We start from the raw sequence: 20,394 nt of genomic DNA on the forward strand, positions 1-20,394 counted from the left end.
TATTGTTGAAGAAGATATTTATATTTCTTCTTGAACACAGAGAAGAGTAGTTGAGCTACTCTTCTATGAAACTATAGAACTATATCCTTCATCTCTGCTGACCAATATTCATTGAACAAAGGAGAAAAATAATCATCAACCCACCTATAAATCTTTCAGTCTACAGTAGTGATCTGTTTGTAGGCTACAGTTGTACAAATGTGGGTGTAACTAACCACTCTCAGTTTGGATTTAAAGCCCATTCCTCAAGAGGAAGCCCATAACCAACGTTGCTTAGATTGTTAAGAACCTGAGACTAGATGGTTCATAAACCTAGGCAAAACCAAGTACTGCTGAAGTAACATAGCAATAAAATGACTCCTTAGTGATATCTTACTATACCTGTAGATCAGAGCTTCACTCAGCTGTCATCATCAAAGATTTCTCTTGAAGTAAATGGGAACTGTTACAGAGGCCCACAATAAGACAATGTGCAGAGAGTGCGAGCATTCAAGACACTTGTTCTTGAATTAATCAGGGGGCTATGTGGAAAGGGAGGTGAAAAGATCGTAAGAATTAGAGCAGCTAGATGGCTTACTGGAAAGAGTGATTTCCAGACATGAGGGGGCTAATGCACATATGACTTCACAGCTTTGTCAGAATGCACAGCTCCTGCACAGATTTATCCTAATTTTGTCCCAGAGTCGAGAGGGGGAATTAGGCATGAGCTCCCAATCCTAAGACGGTATCTCCAATTTGCAACTCTTTGCAAAAGAAAAATAAATTTTCCATTATGGAGTCTCAAAGGACACATAAATCACACTTTGGGGTTGGTCCTGTGCTCAATAGTAATTGGTCAATATGAAACAACTCAATGTTACTTTTGTAGATTTTACTTGCTTTCTTTTTTAAACCTCATATTGCTTCATTTGGGCTTTTAAAAATCTTAGTGGTACTTTGTATATTATGGTTTTAGCTTCTATGTCTTTATGTGTTTTGTTTGTGTGTGTTTTATGGCTATGTATCTTTATGTATGATTCTTTTTAAATGATCTTTTTGAGGTTTCTTCCTAAAGAGAGAGAAAAATAATATATGGAGGTGTAAAGTTGGACAGCTGGGGATGTGGGAAAGATCTTGGAAGAAATGCAGTAGGGGAAACTATAATCAGAATATACACTGTGGTAAAAATTTATTTTCAATAGTAATAGTGGGGTTTATTACCCAGAACACTGATTCCTATTCAAAGGAAAAACAAGAGGATTGTGAAACCCTGGCAAACAAAAATCAATTCCATATCAAATATATACATAGCCTGAGGTGTTTCTGGCATGCTGCTCCCGGGTTTCTTTGTGAGACTTACTGAAGACTTGATTCTAACATACAACAGGTCACTTTGCATTACATATACTATCACATCACATGAAGCCAATGCACACTGATAAAAAATTTAACTTATATTCCATGCTACTAATTGTTATGAGCTTTAGTGTTTTTACTGTACCTACAAAGTTCTGCTCCTATGAAAATATAGTGGTTTTATTTTAAAAAACAAGTCACTTTAATATTTTATACTATACTTACCTAGTTTATAAATATGAAATTAATACACCTTTGAATTTTGTGTATCATGATGGCTGATTTGAAAAATTATCATCTGAGTTTCTGATTTCAGTTGCAAAAATTATTGAATGAATTTCATGTTGGGATTAGGATAAAAATTTCAAAATTTTCAACAGTTTTTGAAAACGCCTACAAATATTTTCTGGTCCATTTTTCCTGTGGTGTTCTTATAATTGGTTGCTATAAAATATCAACAAACTCTAAAAAAGCTTTGAAGTTGCTCTATGTCCTGAATATTAAATATCTAGATTTAGTTCTTTTTGCAAAAAATAAACAAATTCATCTGTTTATCATGACCCACACAAAAGAGTAATATTGAAAGCACCAATATTATATGTTAAATGTATTTGTATAAACACTATAAGACATTCTTGGGAAACAGAGCAACTAATGTCCATGTATAATCTTGTTCCAAGATCAAGCTTGGTATTATTTATTTAACTACATACTCTTATTAAATAAGATGAGTACACATTGCTGGATATTAATTCATTAAGCCAAGTATGACCAGTAATTATTAAAGAAAAGGACCAGCTTTTGAAGTAGTCTTTGTTCCTGTTGTCTTCTTGATTCACAATAAAATGAGAAAGGACAAACTTAAAAGTATTCAGTCTGTTCACACATTTCCAAAAAATGTGTCAAGCAAAAACATGAGCTTTAAATAAAACTCTTCTAGTTTATAGTAAATTTGTCTATAAATATTTCTGCTCATTCATAAAGTTTTCAAACCCTCATCTTTACCTCTTTATAGGTTCAAATCTCCGTGTGTGATTGTGAGCACAAACATAATTATGTGCTCACAACCAAAAGTGACAACCAAACTATAACTTACAAACACCAAAAGGCTGAACTCCATTCAATATGAAACAGATCTCAATGTACCTATTACTTTCATATTTTAACTCAATATTTCCATCATTTCTTCATGTAACAAAGCACTTTTGATGCAGTCTTTCCTCCTGTGTCTCTGTGTGGTCTCTCTAGCATAGCCCCAGTTATCTATACTTCCATATTGCTCGAAGTTATCCATTCTTTAGCACGTCTGTAAAGTCATGTGTGGGCAACTGAAAGCATTGCCCTTGGCTCGAAAATGTTACCCATCACACTTTGCTGTCAGTAGTTCTGAGAATCATAACCCATGAATTGAGCATTTTTCTCTTTCTTGTTCTTTTTATCTAAAGTCGAAGACAGGGGTTTGCTTGCTACAAGATGGTAATCAGGAACCTTTTAAAGTCCGGCTGCATCTTGCCAGAGATCTGCTGATGCTACAGGAGCAAGACGTTCTCTGTGTGTCTGGTGAGCCTTTCTATTCTGGTGTAAGTACCTCTCCCTTTGGCATTTTTGCTTGTGCTTTTGATGATGAAAATGCTTCTTCAAAGAGAATGTTGAATAATTTCTCTCACTTTGGAACTAGTCAATGATCCTGTAGGTAATTTGTGTTCACACTGCTCAGTAAGCTATGTCCTTGTTTAAGGACATTGATTATGCCGCAACACACTGTAGAGCCTTCCTTCTTTGTCTTCTCAGTCCTTGTTCTCATACGGCAGGGAATGCTATCTGTATTTTCTCGTTATGAAAGAGTACAGGGGTAGTTTTCAACTATGCATCCTAATGCTCTCGGCCCTGAGTTTATCAAGATAATACCACTCAGGATTGGTGCTGAATGCGATGGTAGAAATCATTTCCCAGTGCCCTTGAAGAGAGAGAGAATCAAGGCACTGCTCACTGAGTTCAACTGAATTATTTTCCCCTTGACTGCAGCTGAATGAGTATGCAGACCTTCAGGTTAGAATCACACAAAAGCAGTTACCAATGGGCACTCACTGTTCGAACATATGTGTGAAGCTCTGCTGAATCTAGCTTCAAGAGAAAAGCAAAAACATAAAATGTTTTATAAACCAATTGGTATACCTGTTAGTACCACATCACACTATGAAAGACATCCTTAGCATGCATTTAATTTAATTTACTATATTTCAATATACCACAAACTTGATAATAAAATATAAAATCTTTCTTTTTTTTTTTTTGGTTTTTCGAGACAGGGTTTCTCTGTGGCTTTGGAGCCTGTCCTGGAACTAGCTCTTGTAGACCAGTCTGGTCTCGAACTCACAGAGATCCGCCTGCTTCTGCCTCCCGAGTGCTGGGATTAAAGGCGTGCGCCACCACGCCCGGCTAAAATCTTTCTTTTTTGATTTTTATTGAGCTCTACATTTTTCTCTGCTCTCCTCCCTGCCTCTCTCCTCCCTTTCAACCCTCTCCCAAGGTCACAATTCTCCCAATTTATTCAGGAGATCTTGTCATTTTCTACTTCCCATGTAGATTAGATCCATGTCTGTCTCACCTCTTAGGGTCCTCACTGTTGTCTAGGTTCTCTGGGATTGTGATTTGTAGCCTGGTTTTCTTTGCTTTATGTTAAAAGACAACTTATGAGTGGGTACATATGATAATTGTCTTTCTGGATCTTGGTTACCTCACTCAAAATAATGTTTTCTAGCTCCATCCATTTGCCTGCAAATTCCAGATGTCATTTTTTTCTGCTGTGTAGTACTCCATTGTGTAAATGTACCACATTTTTCTTATCCATTCTTTTATCGAGGTGCATTTAGGTTGTTTCCAGGTTTGGGCTATGACAAACAATGCTGCTATGAACATAGTTGAGCACATGTCCTTGTGGCATGGTTGAGCATCCTTTGGATATATACCCAAAAGTGGTATTACTGGGTCTTGAGGAAGGTTGATTCCTAATTTTCTGAGAAATCGCTGCACTGATATCCAAATGGGCTGTACCAGATTGCTCTCCCACCAGCAATGCAGGAGTGTTCCCTTTACCCCACAACCTCTTCAGCATAAGTTTTCATCAGTGTTTTTGATCTTGGCTGTTCTTTACAGGAGTAAGATGGAATCTCTGTGTTGTTTTGATTTGCATTTCTATGATGGCTATAGATGTCGAACATTTCCTTAAGTGTCTTTCAGCCACTTTAGATTCCTCTGTTGAGAGTTCTCTGTTTAGGTCTGTACTCCATTTTTTTTATTCGTTTTGTGATCTTTTGGTGTCCAATTTCTTGCAGGGAGGAGAGCAGAGAAATATGTCTGTATCTTAGGGAGCCACTCTTGGACCACTCTGTGAGGTTGCTTACAGTGTCTCTGGAAGTCATTTATTTCACTGGTGAAGTGAGACTTGCAGGTTACAGGGTCGGATTGATGGAGGGTTTTGGAGCAGCCTTCCCACAGGCAGGTAGCTTGCCTTCTGGCTGGTTAGTGAAGCTGAGGCAGGTGGGGGAGGGAACTGAGGTTTTGCCCTGATACTAAGGGCCTAGAGATTGGGCTGTTGAGCTGGGGAGTTGGTCACTTATTTCTTGGTTTTCTCTGTGCAGTAGCAGTCTGCGCATAAGAGAGCCTCTAAAGTAATGAAAGATGGGTAGGTTTGGGGCAGAGTGGGACTTGTAGTTTACAGGAGGCAGGTGCAGGAGGGGCCCAGAGTTTTGCCCAGTATCTAAGGTCTAGGGATTGGGTATCCAGATGGGTGGCTGATCTATGGATATGGATATAAGTGTTTGGGTACTTGCCCAAGGGTAGTATAGCCATTAGCGTAGTAGACATAGTTCTATCTTTCTATGGAATGAATGCGCTGATTTCACAGCGACTGTGCCTATTTTCACTCCCACCACCAGTGCCTAAGGGTTCCCCTTTCTCCACATCTCCACCAGCACTGTTGTGTTTGTTTTTCTTGGTATTGACCATTAAGACAGGAAAAAGATGGAGTCCTGTAATACCCGATGTCAGCGTCCTTAAACATACAATTTTAATCCATTTGCATTTTTTTTAGAACATGTTGTTCTGTTCACAGCCCACTTTTTTAAATGGGTTTCTTGGCATTTGTTTTTAGTTTTAGCTTATTTTGTATTTTAGACATTAGATGTAGAGCTGAAAAATATTTTGTTTCTCTTCTCTGACTTGATAATTCGAGTGATTAAAAAGTTTCCTCATGGTACAGAAGACTTTTAATTTTATGAATCCCCACTTGCCATTTCTTTACTTGGCAACCAGTGTCTTATACGGAAAGTTCTTACTTGATCCTATATCCGGAAGTGGGTTTTTATTATCATTATTATTACTATTATTATTTTATATTCTTTCTTTTATGAATTTCTAATTTTTCAGCCAAGCATTGAGACATCCTGTCCATCTAGAATTCATTTTGGCTCAGAGTCAAGTTTCATGTTGATATCCAGTTTTTCTGATATATTTTTTAAACATGCTGACATTTCTGCAGTGTATGTTTTGATTTCTTTGTTAAAATATGACAGCTGTAGGTATCTGGACTTCTTTTTGGGTCCTTAATTCTATTCCATTGATATATTTAACCAATTTGTATATGAGATCCATGCTATTTTAGTAGTATAGCTTGAAACCAGATATGCTGATAATTCCTCTAATATCCATGGCTTAACTAGCCCCAGATAGTTGGCTAGCTTTTTGCTACCAGGCATGATTTCCCTCATGTTAGCAGGATCTAAGATTAAGAAGACAGCTGTAGCTACCATCTAACAGGTGCCACACTTAAGTAATGTTATTAGTTGTTTCCCTCCCTTAGAAACTAGAATAGCATCTCCTTGTACTATGAAAGCTATTCCTCAGCTAAGAGGCTTTCCAGTGAAATCTAGCTCAGATAGTGAGTGCTACAGCTGAAGGGTGTGATGTCTTCAGCAGTCAGAACTTTCCTTCACCCTCTAGGAGACAATCAAGGCTAACAGCACTAACCTGTATTGTTTGAGAAGTCTCATAGACTTCTCTGACCAGAAACTTGAAATCACATTTCTTATGCCTGCTATTTGGGATTTTGTTAGATAGTCTATGTCTTTTGGGAAGGAACAGTGTCATCTCGAGTGGCATACTTCATTTCAACTATATATGTAAATATATTTATTTATATGCAGTTTGTATAATTTAGGTAAAGAAATACAATACGATTATGGCCATCCTAAATGCTCTTTTTACTCTTTCTGACTTCTTCTCTATTAATATTTCTTTCTCCTTCTCAACTATAGACATTCATTTTCCCCTTCACCATCATATGACCTTCACCCTGCTATTTCCTCTTGTGGTTCTCCCCTGGCCCAGTGTGTCCCTGTTTCTAAAGTTATACAAAGTTATATATTCACTTCTGAAGATTTTGGACTAGTAATATCAATGCGAGAAAACATGCAGTATTAGTTTTCCTGGGATTGGATTTACTCAATCAATATAATAATTTCTAGTTATAAACATTTACCAACAAATTGTATGCTTTTATTTTTTTCTTCGCAGCTTAATAGTGTTCTATAGCACACATGAATTTTGTATCTATTTTTCAGTTTAAAGATATTTGTTTAGGTTAATTACATTTCCTGGCTATTGTGAATATAGTGGCAGTGAACAGGGCCGAGCAACTATTTGTGGAGTATGACGTTAAGTCTAGCATTCTTGATGTTCAAGGCTGTTTTGTCTGTCCTGAAACTATTTTGCTTCTGCATGAGTTTAAAGACCATTTTTAATTTTTTTCTGAAGAATTGCATTGGAATTTTTGGTGAATTTGCTTTGAATCAGTAGATTATTCTAGATTGTATGGCACCCTTCAAGATATGAATCCTACCAATCCACGAGCATGTGGGGGATGTGCTGTTCCCTCCTCAGGTATCTTTTGCGGTATTTCTCCCTTCATTGTTTTAGAATATTCACCTCAGAAGTCTTTCACTTCTTTGGCAAGATAATTTCAAGTATTTACCTCCTTAGGTTATCATGATTGAGATTATTTCCTTGAATTCTTTCACTGTGTATTTGACATTGGCCTACAAGAAGGCTACAGATTATTGTATGTTAATTATATTGTATATTCTATCCTGCTACTTTGGTAAATGTGCTTATCAACTTTACCATAATTCTGCTAGACTCTTTTGGGTATGTTATACATGAGGCTTACAATAACTAAAATGATTTAAAAATAAATAAAAGAGTTGGAAGATTTGCAGTTTCTGACTTTAAAAAACTTTCTGTGGATAGACATTGGCACCAGCAGTGCTGACTTCTGACAGGTGTATACATGTGAAGGAAGGGAAGTCGGGGAATAAAATCCCACTGGCGATCAGCTGCTTTTCACTGAGAACACCATGACTAACAGGGAAATAACCATCTCCTCCTCAAATGATGTTGGAACAACTTGATAGACACATATAAGCTAATAAGCTTGGATACCTACTTCACATTACATAAACATGTTATTCAAATTGAATAAAATTTAAGTGTAAGAAAAAGACTATGCAACTGTAGACAAAATCTTAGCTATAGCAAAAAATTGTTAAATTGTCCATCATCAAAATTAATAATATTTTTCTTCAAAGAACACTGCAAATTAAATTAAAAGATGAGACCCAGAGTGAATAAACACTGTTTGTCCACTATGTGACTATTGTCTAGACTACACAAGGAATTATTATAACTGGATAATACAATTTGTAATAGGAAATTGGTCAAAGAATTTCAATGGTTATTTTTCTATAGAAGTTATATAGGGAACGAGTTAGTAAGTGAGAAGATGTGATCTTCGAAACATCATCTGAAGACAATGGAGATGCTGCTTTACCCCACTGAAACAGCTTCAATTAGAATAGGCAATGGCAGGGACAAGGAGGCTGTTTGAAGCTGGGATCTTCAGATACTGGGAAGGGAAGGCTAGAGTCTCACTGTCTTTGGAAGCAGTTTGATTTCTCAAACATACACTTTGATTGTAGCAAAGAGAAATAAGACACATGTCTAAGCAGAATTTCATACTCATATGCATAAGCTAATAGGTCAAGCAGTGTTTTAATTAATACAGTTTCTGTGTGCTTATTTTGTGTCTGGGCAACTGAGAACAAAGAAGGTGCCTCTGCCAATAGGTATGACCTCTGATATAATAGGGATTCTCTCTAGAAACTGGTATCTGGCATTCTGGCAGTTAGCTTGGCCTTTTGTATCACAGACAGTCTCCATTCTTTTGACTTGTATGGCCTGCACCTGTTCTCAATGGCGTAGCCTGCACAAGGCCAGTGGAAGTTAACTGGAGTTGGGGGTGGGGTCTGCCCTTGTGGTGGGTGTTGAATTGGGAGGGTTAAGATGTGAATGGGTCTTTTGAAACAGAATCTAAGGAGTGGGGCAGTTCAGCTAGCAGACATGTCACCTATCTGATCTGCTGATTGGTAAAGTAATGAGTTTTTAATCCTCACTTTAAGGATGAACTCTTAATAAATGCTACAAAAAGTACCATTTTTAAGATGTTTTCTTATTTATAAAATGTTTTGGTTTTTATTTTTAAATATTCATTCACATAGTCCGTAAGGAGAAGGAAAAGAGAGAGAGTGTTGATGTAGAAGTAGCAGAGCCATGTTTATATTTGAGAAATGAGATGGCAGGTAAATGAGTTGGAAATATTTGGAGATATAGGCAAAATAATATCACAAACATCACTCCTACATGCAAGAGAGAGGGCAGATGGTCAGAGACGGCTGGTATAAATGATTCAGGACATAGATACAGCTTCCTACCCTGCAACTTTCTTTCAAAAAACTATGCTGCAAAAACTGTTTCCTTACATCCCCCAAATTTATTTTTTCTGATTGAAAATTTCAGAATATGTTCAGGTATGATCCATACGCTCACACCAAGGTCCCTGAATTGGTAGTTTTATAGCTGAATTCTTGTTTACACTAAGGGGTACTAGTGATGTACATTAGTAATTCCACTGTCATTGTTATAATGTAAGTTCTTTTTTTTTCAGCATTTAAAGTAAGGATTTTAATACAGCTTTCTCATCGTGTGGTATAGCTCTTAGACAGCACATTCCTCTCTGAAGTGCTAGGCTATGAAGACCCTGCATCTTAGATCTTCAATCACAAATCTACTACTTGCTGGTGCAGGAAAAGCCTCAGCTGGAGGATTCTTACCCTTTGCCACTGAGATGCTGTTAGGCTACCCAAGAATGTGCCACATGAAAATGAGAGTATAAAAAATTCTAAAATTGTTCTCAAAATAACATTGAAAGAATTTTTCAGAGACTATGAATTTAGGAGCATTTATTTTGGCAAATAAATGATTAACCTTTGACTTAAAAACTGTAAAATGTGGCCAGGCAGTTGTAGTGTACACCTTTAATTCCAGCACCCGGGAGGCAGAGGCAGATGGATCTCTGTGAGTTTGAGGCCAGTCTGATCTACAAGAGCTAGTTCCAGGATAGGCTCTAAAGCTCCAAAGCAACCCTGTCTCAAATCCTCCTCCCCCCCAAAAAAAAACAAAAGCAAAAATCAAAATCCTGTAAAATGTTCTATCAATTGCAATATTTGAAGTATTTTTGTTTTCAAATATTTTCCTCCACATTTTAAACAGAAATTGAAAAAACAGTAGGAAAAAGTATATTTAGTGTAAAGAAACACTTACCACTCTTAAATCTTTTCTCTTTCAGGAAAGAACGGTGACAATCAGAAGGCAGACAGTAGGAGGATTTGGATTAAGCATAAAGGTAGCCACCTTTCCAGTCTTTCTTTGCAAAGGCTGAGCTGTAAAGACTAACATTTTGTGTGCATTAAAAGTTGGTGACTCATAACAGTACAAGAATGGCTCTGTGATGTTTAGAGTAAGCTGTAATCTGGGATGCTCTTAAAGAACCCGACTATCGTTATCTTCTGATTTAAATATTACAAGAAAGGCCTGGGGACCTTACCTAATATTAAGTAGAACTACTTCATAAAGAATTCATTTCTTTATGAATCTTCCCATTAATACCAACTATTCTGATGGTAAGAAGCTTTCCTTTATTATCCAGCAGCATGGGAAATCGGTGGATAAAAAGGGAACAAGTCTCTATGGAGGAGAAATGGGAACAATTGAAGCATGAGTTGTATTTTATATTTATCATTTTACTTGATTTTCACTTTGTTAAAGAGATTGATAAATTTCATTTATCAATTCCAAGTTCTGATTACGATACTTAAGAGCTTTCTAATCTGTACAGTGTCGCCAGTGTTGACTGGTAAAAATGTATCACTCATGCAGTTTATCATCATTGAAATGACTGAAAAAATTGAGAGAAGAAGGTGAATAGAAAAAATTTTAAAAAAAAAGAAAACTTGAGAGAATAGGACTGTGTAGTAGGGATTACAGCATGTGAATCCTGAAGACCTAGCCCAACAACTTTATTTCTTTTATCAATCTGACTTTCTGAATTATTAAATTAAGTTTATTAATCACAATTTTTAGTTAATATTTATTTACTTAGTACATTGTTTTTGGTGAATAAAGATATTTTATCCAGTTTCTGATATGTATGTCAGGAAAGGTGCATTTTGAATTTGTGGCTATTATCTCTATGATAAACATTGTCAAAATGACTTAATGCAAAGAAACTCAATATTCAAAATATTTGTGTCAAAATATCCTTATGTGTATTTGTCATCAGTTCAGGCAAGGGACACATACAAATCTTATTAGAGGATTTTGAAATCAGGTCAAGGAACCATATATTTTTCCTTGTTTGCTTTAGCTAAATAGTGTTGGCACATGCTGGATTCATAGTCACATCTGCTAAAAGGAAGTTAATGTCTCAACTAAGAACAGCAGAACAAAAGAACTGGGTTAGTTAACTGTGAAGGCATCACCAGTAGAACCAACGTTAGGTAGGTTTTAGCATGTAGTTGTTCAGATTCAGAACATGGATCGTGAGTTTTAGCTGCATAAAAAAATGTATATCGTTTTAAAATACTTTGGTAGAAGGACACCAGCACATCTGTTTGGATTGCTATTCTAAATTTCCAAACACACATTATTAGAAGTAACAAAACAAAACAAAACAAAAACATAAAAACAAACAAGCTAAAAACAACAACTATCTCTGCCCTAGCATTTGCTGAGAGATCAGAGTGTCTCACTACAGTGCCTACTGCTGTGTTATTATCATGTAATGTGCAGATGGTCCTTTGGCCTTGATGCTGTGGTCCTCACTGTGCACTCTGTGCAGATTATCCTGTAGGCCTACCTTCCATAGCCACTAGAGCATGCTGTGTGCAGGTAGTCCCTTGATCTGACAATTGGTTAGCCTCTGTTTTCACACACGGGAGTCTAAGACTAGCTAGGAAATACTGATGGTTCTGTCCCCATCACGCTTAGTCCCCTCCTGATTTTGTTTATCCGTTTGTGTAGGCAAAAGGTCTCTCTGTTTATTTAGCGATGGGAATGAATCATTGAAAGAATGTCTATTTGGCAAAATACAGTAGTCAGAGAATTGAAATGTATGAATATCTGACGCTTGGAATCCTAAGTAACAAATATGCAAGATACCTTGCATTCTTTTTTAATGGATTTTGAACAGAATGCCACTATGGTATTAATTTTTTGAAAAATAAAAATGTTATAGTCAATTGTTACTAATTATTAAATATCATTATAGTACTTCAAAAAACTTAGCCAAACTTCATGGAAATGATGCTTACTTAAAAGAAATTCTATAAATTTGCTTAAATTCTGCTTGGTATATACTACATGTACTATTTATAGCTTTCAATGATTTTATATTTATTTATTGGCTAAAAGGTGACTTAAAAATATGATTTGTGACTGTCTCTTTCTAGGGAGGTGCAGAACATAACATTCCAGTTGTCATTTCTAAAATCTCCAAGGAGCAAAGAGGTAATGTACATAGCTCACCTTGTAGCTGTCAGTTCTCTGTAATGCCATGCTCATTGGTATGTGAGTGGCCCTCCTGGAATAGTTTAAATGACCGTATATGAAACGACCATGTATGAAATGATCAGATATAAACAGCTTCTGAACTATTGATTAAAGGCACAAAAATCAAGTCACATTTCATGGACAAATACAAATGCAATTGTTTTCCTCAATTTTTCTCACTTCCTTTGAGGCTACATCTCAAACCCATCATGAATATACAAATCAAGGGTTTATTGACATTTAATCAGGAAAAGAGCATAGTATTTCCCAAAAAGTATGGCACTGACATATTGAAAGTCTAAATCTTAGATATTTACACAGAGCTATCATAGTATAAAGGTATAAAAAAGTTGGTAACCCACTAAGAAAAGTGATCAATTTTGAATGGATGTACATATATACATACATAATATCTACATATTATATCTATATATGTTAGCTTTTGAGAACTATAAATAACAAGCTTTGATCAAATTTGTATCATTACTCTGACCTTTCAAGACCAAAATACAGAGTACACAACCAGAGTGTACAACCTTGTACAACCTGAGAAGTCAACCATGCTACTGTGGAAAGCCACACATCCAAGACTGTTTGGACAGCACAAATTGGTCTTGCTGAAAAAGAAAAAAAAATTACAAAGTTGGGAGGGGACTGATCATGTTTTAAGATATATGGTCATGAAATGATAGAACCAAAAAGAAATGTCTGCCTATTTCAGCAACTGAAAAAAAGGTAAATCATATTATTAATTTACATTTTTTGAGGATCCTATAAAGTGCTCATAACTAGTTTAAAACACTTATAATTAGTTTACAGTTTTATCCTTAATTAAGACAAAATGCTTTATTTGTCTGACAAATGCCAAGCTGTGTTCAATTGTTCTTATTCACAGCGGAGCTTTCAGGACTGCTATTCATCGGAGATGCAATTCTACAGGTAGACATCTCATTATTGTCTTTGTGGATACAGACAAAAGCCAGTTTAGAATATAGTATATGAAACTGAGAATTTCCTTCCATTGCAGATAAATGGAATTAATGTGAGGAAATGCAGGCATGAAGAAGTGGTAAGTTTGCTTTTTTCCTGATGCTATCATTTCTCAGAGTCATGTCAATTATGAAGGTACAAAATTATGTAGCATATTACTGATCTATCAATTCCTTCCAATCAATTTTGACTCTCAGAAATACAGTTAAAAGTACTATCATAATGAAATGTATCTCAAAGTAAAATATATATATCTAAAGTGTTCAAATGCTTGAAAGCTTATGACAAAAGAATTGATTTCTGTAAAATTTTAAACAGCACTTGGGGCAAATGGAAATGCGTGTGTGTGTGTGTGTGTGTGTGTGTGTGTGTGTGTGTACAGGAGTGCATTTAAAAAGAGAAAGAGGTGATGAAAAGACAAAAGAATTTGCCAAAATTTTCATTGTGTTATTTTCTTGAATGTTTTCCCATGTTTGGAGCAGCATATACAGACATTCTAATTTAATACAACTGGGACATAGAACTGAGTTTCAGCAACCACTATAAATGGTTAAACAGTGGCTGTCTTCTAATCCGTACTTCAATAGAAAGGTTAAAGAGTCCCTATTGCAGGCAACGAAATGGCATTATAAAGCTAAATGAAAGTGTCAGACGTTTGGGGAAATATTGGTCACAAATGAATAAATACCATGAAGAGCTCATTGAATTTTGTACCATTTCCTACTGAAAGAGATAAAGAAGAATATATTTAAAGTATGCTCAAGGGTCAAAAAGAAGTTATTTTGATTCAATTATACACTTAAAGTCTCAGCAAGGAAGCTGCAAGTATCTGTGTAAAACTTCCATCTCCCAAGTAGTGCTGTTGCAGAGAGCTGGAAATCATGGTCTGCTGGTGTTTTCCAATGACTTTGTACTCACAAAAGCATATTCAAATCATCCTTTTGCCACTCTGTATTGGAAATCCTGTACAAGTCTCCAACTTCCTATCAATCTCTGCAGAGCAAGGTGACATTTCAAAGGACAATTTGCAGCAGATGAAAGACCAGCACTGTGCCTGTTCTGCAGATCCCAGGGTACCTTTAAGTACAGTCACATAAACAAAGGAACTTTGTCTTCTGTCTTGGAGCTCATTATCCAGAAAGAAAAAAAGAAACAAAAACCAAAGTGCATTCTCTTTTCAACCACATGCTGCTAGTTTGAATCATGCTTGTAATTTGTTCTTCAGAGGCAGGTAACTAGTTCAGAACAACTGTGCTAGAACTTTCTTTTATTAAACAGATAATCACGGAATGGAAGATTAATACTAATATCCTGACTTAGGATGGTATGCCTGCTGATTCTAAAGGAAGTCATTAAACATTGTATTGCTTATTATACATAGTTACTCAAAGACATTTTTGGAGAAGCTTAATCCTATTAGCTTTGAAATACAGGTACCATTTTTGGTTGTTCTTTTTACTATTATTTGTTTGTTTTTGTTTGTTGAAACAGGGTCTCTGCATAGACCTGGCTGTCCTGAAACTCACTATGTAGACCAGACTGGCTTTGAACTCGCTAAGATCTGACTTCCTCTGCCTTCTGTGTGCATGAGTCACCAAATCAAGCTACACTAATGTTTTTATTTAACTGTAACCTTTGATGTTACAAAACCAATTAGATATTTTCCCCCTCACTGTTTTAATTCCTATGTGAATGGAATTATTACCCTACAGGAGCTGAAGTGTTAATTTCATATTGAAGAACAAATGTATATGGTCTGAAATTCACAAAAGCTCAAAGGATATAAGTAAATATGAAGCAGCATGCTCATACGAACAGTTCTTCTAGAGTTCCGGCTTCCAAAATAAATTGATGAACACAACATGGTGGTTTGAATTTCCTTTCTCTTTCTTACATATATAGTCTTTTCTTTCTTTCTTTTATTAGAAATTTTACTTTTCATTTTACATACCAACCCTAGTTTTCCTTCCTTCCCCTTCTCCTGCTCCCATGGCCCCACTTCCCATCCCCCATTCATTCCTAAGATGGAGTAAGGTCTTCCTTAGGTAGTCAACAAGGTCTGGCATACCAACTTGAGACAGGATCAAGCACTTCTCCTCCCTCCTCCCGGTACCAAGACTGAGCAATGTATGCCACCATAGGGAATGGGCAAAGGAGCCTGCTTTAGTTAGTCCCTGGCACCATTAGAAATGATTAATTCAGTCCTGCTTGAGTATCAGTTTTATTCTGTTGAGGGTTACTTTTTTATTTTTTTTCTGTGTATGAGTACAGCTTTGTGTCTGTGTAAAGTGATCACACACTGTCCACTGAGATCACTCCACAGGGATTCGTTAGCCAAATCACTTAAATGATCTCAATGAACCACTCAATGTTTTTTATGATATCAATTTAGACTTAAATCAGATCTGGGCTTCACACATTGCCCAGGTCCTTTACCTGAAGTCTTAAACAAGATTACTGAAGAAAGAGAATTACAGGTTCCTCAGTATAAACTTAGAACCAGTGTGTCATGCTACCTTGGGCAGTGTGAGATTGTGTGTCCTAAATCCCAAAAGCAGCAATGTACAATTATTGTCTAGATTGCTTTCTGATGATGTAGATTCAGTTTATTGAATTTACGTGTCTGTGCCTGTTATTCATCAGCAAGAATAAGCTGATGATTGTTGCCATGAGACCCAAATGAAATAACACACGATTCTCCTGACCAATATTATCACACAGAAAACAATGAATTCCACCTTCTGTCTCTACACACACACACACACACACACACGCAGACACACATAGATGTACATGTATATTGTTTTGACAGATTCCTGATAGGAATCTGTATGGATGATCATGAGAAGAAGGACATAGTCTTTTGAGAAATGAGAGTCTCTTTTTTCATCTTCTTAGAACTTCATTCTGTGTCTTATGTTCCACTTCCTTCATGTTCCCAGGGATTCACCACAAGAGAATGAAAAAAAGACAAACACAGATAGAGAAACTGGAATTGGGTAGACTGGGCTCTCCGGCAGAGAATCTGCTGCACCCAGGAAATCTCAGTGTATTTATTACCTACAGCTGAAAGGCAGGGTGGGAGTATGCTGTAGACAGCGGAACAAAGAACTGGTGTTTACTGCTATGCGGCTGAGCAAGGAGGCAGGTTTGGCTAATCTCCGTAGGAGCAAGGTCTTCGGAGGAACAGTCTTCAGGCTGTAAACATCTGGGGAGAGCAAGGTATTGTAGAAAATTTCTGCACAACACAGTCAAGATTCACGCTCAGAATTGAAAGGCCTTTTCTGTTCACTTGTCTCAGATCTAGGAAGGTTTTGGCACTCTCGTTAGGCTGAGGAATTGGAGACCTTTCTATGTCTGTGACCATGTTAACAGTACACATGACTTCACTTATTTCATACACTTGTGTGTACATGATTCATCTCCTTTAAGCTTTATCCCATAATGTCAAAAATCCCTAATGTTGCAGGGCTTTTCTTTAAAGAGAACTGTATCTATTTTCTTTGCTGTGTTAAAATTTATGCTGCTTGGTCAGGAACTGTGACACACATATATTGTAAGTACTTGGGAGATAGAAGCACGTGGATCTCTGTGAGTTCAAGGTCAGCCTGGTCTATCTAGCAATTTTCAGATCAGCTTGGACTACACAATGAAACTGCAAATGTCTCAAACAGTAACATAAAGAAAAAGGAAAAACAAAGAAATAAACAAAACAAAACAAAATTTAGATGCCAAAATGGTTCTGCCTTCCTGTCTATGAACTCTAACCACATCAAACTGACATTCACCTTTATCTTGCTTTTCACATACATCTTCTCTTCATAAGGTCAAATATCAGAACTTGATTGTGTGACACTGTGTGAATTATACTGTCACTGAGTTCTGTGTGATTCTATTCTGACAAAAACTCTATGTGGCTCAAGTCTGGTGGGTATGTGGGCAGATTTTGTTATTTTTGCAGAATTTAATAACTAAGAAAACATGTAAAATGTTGGAAAAATATTAGAAAGAGAAAATATGAAAATAGTGTTTGACTTACAGTAATCATCATAAGTAAGAGTGGATGTCTAGTATGCTTGATAGTTGTATATAGGAGATACACCAAAATGCATAATAAATACCAAATATGCACTAGGAACCAAATTCAGAAAAGAACCAGCTGATTGGAGGGTTCCTAATTTCATTTTATTTATTTTATGTTCAATTTTTATTTTAGTTTGTATGTATATGTATGTTTTGCTTGCATATATTTTTCTGTACCACTGACTTGGCTGGTGCTGGTGGAAGCCAAAATAGAGTATCAGACTCCCTGGAACTGGAGCTACAGAAAGTTGTGAGCTTCCATGTTGGTGCAGGAATGAAGCTGTGGTTCTTTGGAAGAGCGACTTATGCTCTTCACCACTGAACCATGTCTCCATCCCCAAGAACCCTGATTTTAAACAGAGAAGACAGTAGCATAACTGAGAATTCCATACAATAAGTCTTAAAAGTAGTAAGTCATCATCATGCAGAGCCAAATGAATGAATGAATAAATAAGCATTTCTACCTTAAACTTTATGAATGGCAGGAAAAGGTGTACCTTCTTTTTCTGCCATGACTCTTACAATGAGAAGTCATTCCATAATTTGAAATGCAAATAATTTATATCTTCATATTAAACTTGTGACATTGGATAGAGTTCTAAAAAATAAAACCTTCATAAAACCTGTGAGAGCCAAATGAGGAGCTAAAATTTTATCATTTAAATTAACCCATTTTAACAGGGAGGCAAATATTTAGAAACTAATACACAATGCTAATTACTAACATTTTCACTGTCTTAGTAGGACCTTTACTTAACTCCAAAATTTCATATGGTGATTAAAAAAAAAACGATGTTTCCTTCCAGTTGATTTTAACCAGAAAACAGTAATTCATTATTTACATCAAATACTCTAGACTCCAGTGCTTCTTTGTGTATGAGCAGGAGCAAGGAGTGTGCAGCAGCAAAGACCTCATTTAAGGTGTGATCAGGTGATGCAGGCCACCTTCGGCAACAACAAATGAGGAGAATATCGTCCAGCTCCGGATCATTCGTTACCTGGCCCACAATTCAGAAATTGAGTTTGAGCAGTAATTGATTAATATCTTCTTCTGAATTTGAACCACTGTGATCACTTTCCCTTTGAATTAATCCCTATCAAGGAAAGCCATCTGTGAAATTATTTAATTTTAATATTTTCAAATTGTTTGTGACATTCATTGCCAAGACTAAATGGTCAGAATTGATGATGCCCATGGTGTCTAATTTTATTAAAATTGAAATAAACAAGATTTTTTGCAGTATTTGTTACTTAGACTTAATTGGTACCCATAAGAGTTTCCTTCTGTGAATTTGTGTCAGTGGCCAATTATATGGTGAAGTCTGAGGTAACATATTAATGACCGAGTCTTTTCTTGACTGCTGATTTTCATTAAATTCTTATGTGTACTCTTATTTTTTGAGCAAAGATAAAAAATATACCTCAAAATTTCGAAGTTTTAACTTCTGTAACTAAAGAGCAAACCCAAGCCTGGCAAACTATTGTTTGGGTGGGCATTGCCAATTTTTTTATATTACATTAATTTATTCTTTGACAATTTTATATGTACCCACATCCTGTCTTTTCATTCTCCCATTGTCGTTGACATTCACCTACTTCCTCCAAGTTACCAAGTTACCAGCCACATGGTAAAAGTTTTCTCCCCTGGTAGTGTAGATAAGCCAAACAATGAAAGCAACTTCAGAAGGAAAGGTTTTATTTGACTGCACTTACAAGTCAAAGTGAGAATTCTGGGGAGGAAATGAAGGCACAAACTAAGGCAGAGGCTAGGGAAGAACCCTGCTTCCTGGCTGGTTTCCCATGTGTTTTTTTTTCCATCTTAATTCTTACACAAGTAAGAACTTATCTGCCCACAGTGGGCTAAGTTCTTCAACATATATCCATAACCAAGAAAATAGCCCCATATGCCGGGCAGTGGTGGCGCACGCCTTTAATCCCAGCACTTGGGAGGCAGAGGCAGGCAGATCTCTGTGAGTTCGAGGCCAGCCTGGTCTACAAGAGCTAGTTCCAGGACAGGCTTTAAAAAAGCTACAGAGAAACCCTGTCTCGAAAAACCAAAAAAAGAAAAAAGAAAATATCCCCATAAACATGCTTCTAGGACAGTCTGATGAAGGTGATTTCTTGATTACGTTTCCATCAGATGACTCTGACTGTGTAAAGTTGACAAACTAATGAGAATTCATGTTAAAATATTTTGTGTTTTATTTGTTTGTGTTTTTACTTTGTGTTCCACCGAGTTTAACCAGAGCCATCAGTGTAGGCATGGGTGTCAATCTGTCTACTGAATAACTCACAAGTGGCTGCGCCACTGACACAACCACTTCCCCTCCATCAATTGGTTTTTCCTGGGATCCATGAGCCTTTTCCGGATCTATGACTGAATGATTACAGTCTCAGTCAGATGCAAGTCCTATATATTCAGTGATAAGTACCTCAGCCAATAGGGCAGTGTTTGAAGGTCAAACACACTATTATTCTACTCTTACATTCTTTCTACATCCTCTTCTGCAATGTTCCCTTAGCCTTAGAGAGAGTGATATGGATACCCATATCGTTGCTGAGTAACGAAAATTCTCAGCATCTTAATGAGCTAGGAGTTTTTATATTAACCTGCATGTGTTGCGAAGAGAAGCTTCTCTGATCAAGGGTGAGAATACAGTCTGGGGTTGTAAACAAACATTTAAATGACATTTTGACAGCATGTCAATTTAACAAAATAAATTTCTATGCAGATTCATTCCTAGTACTGATAGCGCCCTCTTATGGGCCTTTGTTGAGGTATACAGCAGTTGGAATGAACTACTGAGCAGGGCTTAGGAACAACAAAAACCACATGGTTACTTCTATGACAGTTGTGCCATTATTGAGCCAGGAATCACATCTTTCTTCTAGAGTTGGTATTATAGCATGAAAAATATAACACTGTTGCTGACTTTTCCACCCAACTGCTGTACAGCCAGTCCCACAACATTGAATTCTAGCCAC

At 36.6% G+C, this 20,394-nt stretch overlaps 1 protein-coding gene across 1 annotated transcript in view; it reads left to right on the top strand.

Annotated features, from left to right (window-relative positions):
• Positions 1–20,394, top strand: part of Sntg1 (syntrophin gamma 1) — a 150,228-nt gene that overhangs the window by 4,286 nt on the left and 125,548 nt on the right. The window contains exons 2-6 of the mRNA XM_042055960.1: positions 2,781–2,915; positions 10,076–10,132; positions 12,237–12,294; positions 13,232–13,275; positions 13,364–13,405. Of these exons, the coding sequence (XP_041911894.1) occupies positions 2,781–2,915; positions 10,076–10,132; positions 12,237–12,294; positions 13,232–13,275; positions 13,364–13,405 (336 nt within the window). The remainder of the gene's footprint in view (positions 1–2,780; positions 2,916–10,075; positions 10,133–12,236; positions 12,295–13,231; positions 13,276–13,363; positions 13,406–20,394) is intronic.

Source organism: Arvicola amphibius, chromosome 11 (genome assembly GCF_903992535.2).
Source record: "Arvicola amphibius chromosome 11, mArvAmp1.2, whole genome shotgun sequence".
NCBI classification, from domain to species: Eukaryota; Metazoa; Chordata; class Mammalia; order Rodentia; family Cricetidae; genus Arvicola; species Arvicola amphibius.